General features: G+C 50.5%; 1 protein-coding gene across 1 annotated transcript in view; it reads left to right on the plus strand.

Moving 5' to 3' along the window:
• Window positions 1-9,897, plus strand: part of LOC142882491 (uncharacterized) — a gene marked incomplete at its 5' end in the record, with an annotated part of 30,973 nt that overhangs the window by 18,965 nt on the left and 2,111 nt on the right. Inside the window, one exon of the mRNA XM_076017251.1 lies at window positions 3,389-3,538. Coding sequence (XP_075873366.1) covers window positions 3,389-3,538 — 150 coding nt within the window. The remainder of the gene's footprint in view (window positions 1-3,388; window positions 3,539-9,897) is intronic.

Genomic DNA, 9,897 nt, shown 5'->3' on the forward strand with positions numbered 1-9,897 from the left:
AGGGCTAGAAGCCAGGCTAGCGCCGTAAACGCGGCACAACAGACCAGAGCAGACGCAGGCAGGGCCCCACGTCTAATGCTCTTTCCCTTCTTCTTCTTTTTTTTTTTTTTTATTTGTGTGTGTGTGACAGCAGTTGATGCATCCTGAGAGCCATGGACGTGTTGCATGAAATGGCATCACCCAAAAAAAAAAAAAAAAAAAAAAACGAGCGCACAAACACCTTTTTGCAAGGGCTTTTTTGTCCGGGTCTTGTTAACGGGATTTCGCGTGCTAATTGGCACGCAAGCAGCGCCGTGGCTAAGGTAACGTGACAAAAAAAAAAAAAAAATCTATTTCCATAGCCAGCTGAAATACACGCACACGCGCTGCCACCGCCGCGATGGGTGGTGGGGGGGGGATCTGAGCAGGTGTCTTCATACCAAAGAAGCTGGATTCACAACATTTTTATCACCACAGTTGCAGGCTCGGACAGTTCCTGCTAATCCAGGGGCCACAGCGGGGTCGGGAGTTGGGTGGGGGGCAACTGAACCAGGTCTAAACCACACCCCCAGAGCCCAAGAATGGCGGCCCATTTGTTTCACTAAAGTGGCTCAACCAGCGCATACGGCAAAAACCTTTTTGACTTCCGCACAAACGGTCCCATAGAGCACGCACAGTATTGTCACTTCCCATCATGCCTCTGAAACTCCCATGATCTATTTGGCCAATCGGAACGATCCTTGGAGAACGTCAATCACAGACACAACAGCTGAGACATGTACAATGTTGTGATGTCACTATAAACTCTTTTCTGGTGATTTTCTTTTTAAAAGTCTTAAAAGACCATAACTGAAACTGAAAACCTACAATAGAAAGATTTGCAACGCTTTTTGGGCCAATGGGATTTTTTTTTTTTTTTTTTGCTGCAGTACCTCGAGTGGCCACTGGGAAAAAATCGGCGCGTTGCCATATTGCCAGTCCGGCATCCACTTCTTATAATACATCTGTGGTCAAAACCAACTTCCAGCCAAAAAAAGGGATGTTTTCTCACTTCCTCTCTCTTTTTTTCGGCCCCTTTTCGTACTCAAGCGTGACTTTTAAGTATTTCTGCTAGCGGAACACGGAAGGGGAATTTCTGCACTCTCATGCCTGCTTTTTTTTTTTTTTTTTTATCCGCCCTTTTACCAAAGAAAAAGAAAACAAACCGACGTGCGCACTCTATCCAAACACGCTGATTGCAGCCCAGCAGAGGTGCTGATTACTCGAGGAATACAGGTAATCAGCCCCCCCCCCCACCACCACCACCACCACCACCAACCCGCTAGTGTGGTGCAGCCGAGGCCGAGCTGGAGGCGAGGAGGGCTCCGCTAATGAGCCCCTTAATTAACGCTGAAGAGATGTGCCACCCCCCCGGACCCCCCGGTAACTCCCCCAACCAACCCCTTCGCTTCGCCGGCCTCTCTGCAAGCGAGCGACACTGAGACTCTTTTCTGCCGCTCACCGCTGTTTTTTAAGCGCGCCGCCTCTGATTGCAGGCGGCGGGGGCGACGGCGGCTCCCACTGTTTTCCCAGCCGAGTGCCAAGAGTTTGCGTTTGACTGACCGTTCAGAAGTGCAGAAGGGGCCACGTAGGCCAACTAAAACCTCCACGGTCGGCCCCCACTGAATAAATGCACCCCCCCCCGCCCCCCTGTCGCCCTTTTACCACTTTTCTTTCCTCCTTGCTGTGTTTTTAGACAAATCGTAATCATGCAGCCAATTAAGGGGAGTTTGGAGGGGCGGGGGGTGGGTGGGTGGGTGGGGGTGTCACCACGAGTAACTCGAAAAAAACTCCTCTGCGTGTGTGTGAGAACGCGCGTTTGTTGCGGCCCCGAGGTTTATGCGAGTTGGAGGGATTTTTCTACTCAGACTGTGAAAATTAAAGTTTATGGCCCGTGGGGGCCCCCCCCCCACCACCCCTCAAACCCCACCAACCACCAAACCTCACTGTAATGCAAACACACACACACTGGAAAAGTCTCCCACAGACCAGGGCCGACCTCCTCTGTTTGGTTATTCGGGATCTCCACTAAACAAAACAGCTCGGCCGCTCCTCAATCATATTCCTTGTATTTTACAACCCTGCGTGACACATCCGATACAATTTATTTATTCTAATTTATGACCCCCCCCCCCCCCCCCCCACCTACCCACCACCACCCCAACCCCCTATCAGACGTCCCAGTCCGGTCTTCACCAGCTGACAAAAAAAAAATGAAAAAAATCAGAAAGCCAGCGAGCTCCCGTGATCTTCACACATGGATGACTCCGAGTTACATGACCTATATATATATATAACGCGTGACACGCTCCGCTTGGTCCACACATATCGGGAGGCGCGCGGGGGGGGGGGGCATTACAGGTGTGCGGCGCCTAAAACGTGCAGTCGTGCACGGACGGATGGAGAGCAGGAGTCGCGCGGGAGCGCTGCCAAAAGGATTACGCACGCACACGGAAACCCGCCCCCCTTTTACCTGCCGCGCATCAGGCCCCATAGGACTCATCCACCGCTCAGTGTAACCCATCCGGCGGGTCTCAACCCCCCCCCCCCCCCCCCCGACGCCCCCTTTTTGTTGTTTCCCCGGCCGTGATTGGTTACAACCTAGGTAAATGCCGCTGTTGGATAAATACATTATTTTTTATTTTATCGTGCGGCCCAAAGACGAGCTGGGCTGGTGATTGATGAGTTGTGCCACCGGGGGCAGAGTTGCGTAATCTCGCACCATGGGGGGGTGGGGGGGGGGAGCGACGTCATCGAGTGGCGGGAGAGGAGGGTTGGGAGGGGGTAGGGGGTTTAGCGATTTTTAATCCAATCAAAATGCACTTCAGTGGGCGTGACCTCTGACACTGACGCTCACGCGACTTGAGAGGAAGTCGCAGAAAGAGATTTAGCACCCGAGTTGCAATACAGTGCACGCATACGGTACGCGCACACACACAAACAAACGCAAAGACTTGCAATCACATAGACACACTTCTGCACTTGGTTATTTATGGTTATCTTTATTAATTGATGTATTTACATTTTTTTTTTTTCTCTTTTTCTTATATTAATTTTGTTATCTGATGCCGCTCCGATGTCAATGCCACAGTGCCGTATTCTGTTGCCATTTGCTCCGTCTGTCCCTCCATCCATGCCCTGTCCCTCCCTCAGTCCGGTCTTAGCCAGGAGAACATCAATTGATCACGATAAAACCACTCAACAGGTAATTCCTGAGCCGACCTGTGCGATTTGCACAAGCCCTACCGGTGAGAGCAAACTGTCAGCCCTCGTCAAGGCCGTCAGAGCCGTTCCTGCTCGTCTTTGTGTGTGGTGGAGGAGGGGGACCATGAAACACTCTCTTCCCCGCTCCCCCCAATTCTCGCCGTAGGTGGTCGTCAACGAGCACACCTGGACCAGCGACGGCTCCCGCCCGGCAGGGGAGGCCGCCACCCACGTGGCCATCTACACCCTGCACCTGGGCGGCCTCAGACGGAGATACAGGCACTTTGCTCGGCGAGCGGACGGCGCCATCCTGGAGGTAGGCAGCAGCGTTTCGACGGCGACGGTCGACCGGCGGGTGCAAGGAGGAGGAAGCCGCACGCAGGGAGAGAGAGAGGCTGTGAGGAGAATGAGGCGAAAGCGAGGGAGGGGAGGAAAAAAAGGAGGGGGCGGAGCCATGAGGTTGGACTGGGTGTGACGCCCCGCCCCCTCCCCTCCCCTCCCCCTCCCAATCCGAGGGCAGCGAAGGGCAGGGAGTTCTTTGAGCAGACAACACTACAGCTCTGTGGTCTGAGGAGTGAATATCTACGCCACATTCAGATTTTCTTTTCTTTCTTTTTTTTTCATTTGTTTTACATTTTTTTTAACTCTTAGGAAATTATCAGAATTTGTCTTCTTTTTTTCTGCCCCGAGAGACAATATCAGGTGTTCCTCCTGCTTGGCCCCCCCCGTCCTCCCCCGTCCCCCTCCTCACGGCCTTTGACCGTCGCAAACTCCAAAACGTCTGACACGCGAGGAATCATTCCGCTTCACATGCAGGATTTCGCCACGTTTGACGCGACGTCATAGCTGGCTCACCGCCTCGTCTTGTGTCCTCCTGCGAGAGAGAGAGAGAGAGACGGGCGGGTCCGAAAAAAAACAAAAAAAAAAAACTTAAAAAAAAAAAACAGACTGGCTCACAGATTGCCGCCTAATTAAAAAGTAGCGCCGCGCTCGCGAGAACTCCCGCCTTCCCTCAATCATCCTGTCAGCTGACGCCCCCCCCCGGTCCCCCCCCAGGAGCAACCTGGATCGTCCCGGCAAAATGAATGTTTTTGAAGTTTGAATGTCAGGAGGAGGAGGAGGAGGAGGAGGAGGAGGAGGTTCTGTGTTGCAACAATTAGCTCTGAGGCTCTTCTCGCCGTTCTAATGGCTCTCCGTCACCGTTTGACTGATGGCGAGCTTATGTGAGTAAACACACCGAGGAGCATATTTATTACGGCGGTGTCGCGCTCGTCTGCCATTTTTTTCTTCTTCTTCTTTTTTTTTTTTTTTTTTCTCCCGAGCGCGTCGCCCCTGGACCTGCAGCATCCATCGGCTGATGAGACATCTGGGGCGAGCGAGCGTTCAGCGAGCGTTCAGAGCCGAAGAGCGCGACGCAGCGGTTGACACAAGCGCACACACAAATATCTTGCTCCCTGCGAAGTGGGGGGGGGGGTAAACAAAGACAAAACAGGGCCTCCGCAATTCCACCTTTCGCGCAGTTAGTGAAAAAATTCACTAACTGCATTGTCAGCTCCGGTAGCTACGCACGAGCGGATGCCGGCCCTAGTGTCACGACTATGTTGTGTGTGTGGACCACAGTTACATTAGCCCATAAAGTCGGGATCCATTCGGACGACACCACACCAAATATTGTCATTGAAGCCTGAGATTCCCTTAGCACCTCAATAAATATTGTTAACATTGTAATGGAGGTGTCGGCCAACGGTGCTTTCAGTAACGCCGGACAAAAAACAGGATTGAACGTTGAGATTTTTAAAGAACACAATAACGCAAAAGCTAGAGGCAAACTTGTTGCGACAGGAGAACAAGGGTTTTTTGTTTTTTTTGGACAGCATCCAATAAGTTATCGCAGGGACAATGATGACAATCCTAACCAGTTGCTCATGACCTGATAATTGCACCGGGAGAGATTTTTGTCCGGTAAACATTGCGCAACTGTGTCTCGCCACTGAGCTGCTCTGTTAATCCAAACAACAGAGCACTTAAGCCTGGGCACCATCCAACTGTGCCATTTGTGCGCTGCAGACATTTGACAGTAGGTTGTTATCGCAATTTCAAACGAGGCCTTAAATAATAAGACCTACAACAACAACAACAAAGGAAAAAAAAAACAGCCGGGAGAAAAACAAAATGAATTCCCGGTGTCTCTCTCTCTCTCTCTCTCTCTCTCTCTCTCTCACTCGCTCGCATGAACTCCTTTCTGCCGCGTCCACTCCCCATTCTTTGAGGCGCGAAGAGGCCACCTTAAGTGAAAGATAGGTGTTACTGTCCTTGGGAAACACTTTCTATCTTTCTGTTGCTCTCTTTTCTCTCTCTCACACACACACACACACACACACACACACACACACACACACACACAGGGCGTGCGTTCCCCTGGGTGTTGCTGTCTGTTCCTCGCAAACTTAACAGGCGGCGGCGGCGGGGACCTGCGAGCAGCCAGAGTCGCCCGTGGCGCCCCCCCCCATGCTCCCCCCCTTTCACCCGCTGGTAATGGGGAGCGATAACACCAGGAGTGCGCCGTGTGCCATCCCACCCCGAGTCCCCGCCTACTTTCGCCTCGCAGCGCGGACCCCCGCTTTACATACTCGAAAGAAAAAAAAAGTCAAAAATCCCCCCCCCCCCAAAAAAAAAAATAATAATCCTTCCCTGAACGTACGGGCCGAGCTTTACGCAATCTGGGAATCACCAAAGGGCGTCTCTGACTGGAGGAAAAAAAAAATATATATATATATATAAATAAAATGTGAGAAAAAAAAAAACCCTGGATCTGATTTTTTTTTAGTGCTTTATATAATTCTGCCAGTGATACGCGCAGCGCCGTGTACAAAGTGGCCTTCGGATGCGAGGTGACAGCTCCTGGGAGAGAAATAACATCCGTGCAGGTCTCCCTCGCTCCCTCTCTCTCTCTCTCTCTGTCTCTCGCTCGACAAAAATGAAATAGCTCAGAAATAAAAAAGGAAAAGAAAAAAAAAAAAGAACACGCGGAGGCTCCGCTAAGAGATGCGGTGACCCCCGCTGCCGCCGTCTCACTCTCTGCTCTTTGATTTATGACATTTTAAAAGCAATTCCGTGGGCCCTCTCCCTCCCCCCGTCACGGGGGTTATTACTTTATTCACTTATTCGCTGAGAAACAGGTTTGCGAAAACCGGCTGGAGCGATGGAAAACTAAAGTAATTCACCTTGAAGACAAATTTGCAGATGCGTGTTTACCATATTTTTTTTATTTATTTTTTTTTTACGTGGGATTGTTTCTGTTTTTACGATTATTGTTGGTATTAATAAATATCCCCCAGTGCCTTTGGATCGTTATTGATTTTTATCAGACAAGTAGTGGGGGGGGGGGGGGGGGGAGGAGATGGCGCTAGCGCGACTTGTGATGGAACTCCCACCCATTGTGAAACGCAGCCTTGTCGCGCTTGATACAGATGTGTTTTTTGTTTTTTTTCAGCGTGGGAAAGCAAGGAAAAATGTCTCATCTAAATCAGGGGTCGTTACTGAACAAATAAATCCCCTCAGCCGTCGCGTCTTCAGGACCGGGCCCCCGACTTCACTCTCAATAAAAATGATTTCAGTCTCTTTTGCCTCCACCTGAAGGAGGAAACCGACATGATTTCAGGTGCGTCGACTTGTTGGCGGGAGGAGGACGCCCCCCCCCCCACTCCCCACTCCCCACTCCTGCTGCCCTGACGGGCCACTTCCTGTCCCGACTGTCCTACACTGCAGTCGGCCTCTAATGTGTTTAGCTAGCAGAAGCAGCTCTTTGCAAATTGCCGTTTTAAACACTCCACCACGTCCCCTCGAAATAGGGCTGGAACGACGACAATGAAAACGCGCACACACACACACACACACACACACACACACACACACAGACGCAGGCAGACACAAACTTCAAGCGTGGAAGGAATGCCGTGACTGGCTCCTCTTGCCCCAGTTAGTTAAAAGACTAATCCTTTGCTACTTAAGGAGTCTGTTTCCATTTACTGAGGAAATATTGACGGATGGCTCATTTCCTTTAAAGAGCTCTGCTTCTCAGGCACTGTTCTGGACACCCATGCCCTGGAGGACGCGGCTCCTCCCTTAGACTAACATGACCACAGGGCCCCGGGGGGGTTGGGGGGGGGTGTAGGGCGGCGACAGCTTTGCATAATGGCCGCAAATTTACACCCGAAATTTGTCTAAACGAACACCTTTAAAGAGGCGAGTCTTGGAAGGAGCGCCCCGAGCTATAGACACTGCTCCACTCTGTTTGTGAGGAGGAGCGCGGCGAGCAAAAGGTGTGTCCTGTTTGATCTGCCGGAGAGAGCGAGAGTCACGAGGAAAAGCCGGTGTTTCTCCGTGTTTGTTCAGCCGTTATTCAACCGGCTCAAAAGTGTGCGCGTGTCTGTGTTTTCTTCTTCTTCTTCTCCTCCTTCTTCCTTTTTTTTTTTTTAGCTCGGCGGAAGGCAAAAAAACAGGAAAGAAAACACGAGGACGATGAATTCTTTAGCGAACTGCATATTGCATTCTGTTTAAAGAAAGTTAATATTAATGACCCATCGTATGCGCTCAACCAGCGCCGTTTGCCCAAGGCGGAGCCCAAGCACGCGCGCGCAACAACACTTGACCACGTCTGCTGCCGGTGGTGGCGGTGGCATCTTCCGGCTGAACAACAACGCGGGGTGGGGGTGGGAGGGAGGGGGGTGGGGAGAGAGAGAGGCTAAAAGAAAGTTAACGCGGCGTTCCCATCAGCGCGCGCCAATAAAAAGGCATTAAAGGTAAAGCGAGGTGTTGCCTCTCCCAACCGCTCGTTACCTACAAACAGATGTTGCCCAGCTGCCGACTCACAAAATGCTTTGCTGACGACGACTGTTGGCGGAGGGGTGGGGGAGGGTGTGGGGGGGGGGGAGTTGTGGAGGGCGGGTGAAATTGCACAGGCGGATGCGCCCCTATAAGGCAGGAGGAGGAGGAGGGAGGGAGGGGGGGGTTGCTTTCAGAGAAGGCCTCATAAGCACTCTGTCTGAAGAAACAAGATGGCTGATGAAGAAATTAACGCCGGCAAAGTCATTATCTTCCCCATCCTAAAAAAAAAAAAAAAAAAATTTAAATACCCGCAGCGGGTTTATGTCCCCCCGTGTCGGCTCTGTCTCCGGGGCTCGGGCGCTTAAGCGTCGACGGACTTTAAAAAAATAAATAGATAAATAAATAAACAAAGATAGGACAAGCCAACTGTGCTTCCTTTTGTCTGCCTCCATATGGGAGGGAGCAGCATATGCACGAACTGGCTCGGCTTCTGTAAAAACTTCCATTAAAGATGCACAACTAAGGCTCCGCCAGCTTGAATATTACCTCGCCGCGCAAATTATTTATGGCTCGGAAAAAGCGCTGATGAGGAGCATCTCCGGCGACTTGTCGAAATAAAAAAAAAAACAACACTTCTCTCCTGCATCTCCTGCAATGTCAGCTGGGACGGGGTTTTTTTTTCATCCGCCTCTTCTATTTTTTTTTTTTTTTTTTTTTCTTAAAAGGAGGAGAAGGGCGCTTAACCATTTGGAGAAAGGGGGGGGGGGTATCGCAGCGAACGCCCTTCTGTCGTTTGTCGATTTATTTTATTTTAATTTTTTTTTTACAGTTGTTAAAAATAAACTAAATGCTGAGGTGGGCAAACTTTTTGACTGTTGGGCCAAGGGGTTCTAAAGTTTGACAGAGGGGGGGGCTGGATCAGGAGCAGGTGGGTGTAGTGTTTTGGTGAAATGACTCTTAATACAATGAAAAAATGGATGAAATGCAGCTATTTTCTGACTTACTCACTATTAATATCATTTCTTCAAGCTTAACGGGCCGCATATGGCCCCGGGCCGCAGTTTGCCCATGCCTGAACTGATGACAGCGCGGAGGATTGCGCCTATTTATGATCTCATCGCCTCGATATGCTGTGAAAATCCCTCCTCAGAACAACAACTGCTTTTGTCTCTCGGCGTGACGCGACCCCCACCCCCCCCACGCCCCCACCCCCCGACCTCCCGCACGCGACGGCTTGACCGACGCCAGATCCATTCGGTCCGGCCACCGGGACAAATATGTGGACAAAAGTTCTAACTTTTGGAATAATAATACGAGCCGCACCGCTTGGGACCTCGATTGAAAGTCGCACTTCGGAAATATTAATAGAATTCACACAGGAAGTGGAAGTGAGTTGTCCACGCGGATGTTTTATAAGATCTGAATACCAAAATGGCGATGTAGCGGTGTGGCGACCCTTTCCCAGTGGCCACTTGAGGTACTGCAGCCCACAAACATTTTTTTTTCCCATAAACCGCAATACAAAAATAAACGCCTGAAAGGACACATCTGACCTGCGCTATTGCTGATAATAAATCCTTCTATTGTTGAATTTTTAAATCTTTTTTTTTTTTTCTAAAGAAAAAAAGAGAACAACCAGAAAATCCCCAGAAAAGAGTTTAAAACCCAGCGTGATGTCACAGCTCGTTCTGATTGGTTGATGGGTCCCGACGCGTCATGTGATTTCACAGAGGCTTGATGGGAAACGGCTCTACTGGGCATGCTCTGTGGGGCGGCATAATGCAGAAGTAGGATGCTGGAATGTGTGTACAGAAGAAGAAGAAGAAGAAGAAGAAGAAGAGAACTTCC

This window comes from Nelusetta ayraudi, unplaced genomic scaffold (genome assembly GCF_046127955.1).
Source record: "Nelusetta ayraudi isolate G7.1 ecotype Tasmania unplaced genomic scaffold, CSIRO-AGI_Nayr_v1 ptg000298l, whole genome shotgun sequence".
NCBI classification, from domain to species: domain Eukaryota; kingdom Metazoa; phylum Chordata; class Actinopteri; order Tetraodontiformes; family Monacanthidae; genus Nelusetta; species Nelusetta ayraudi.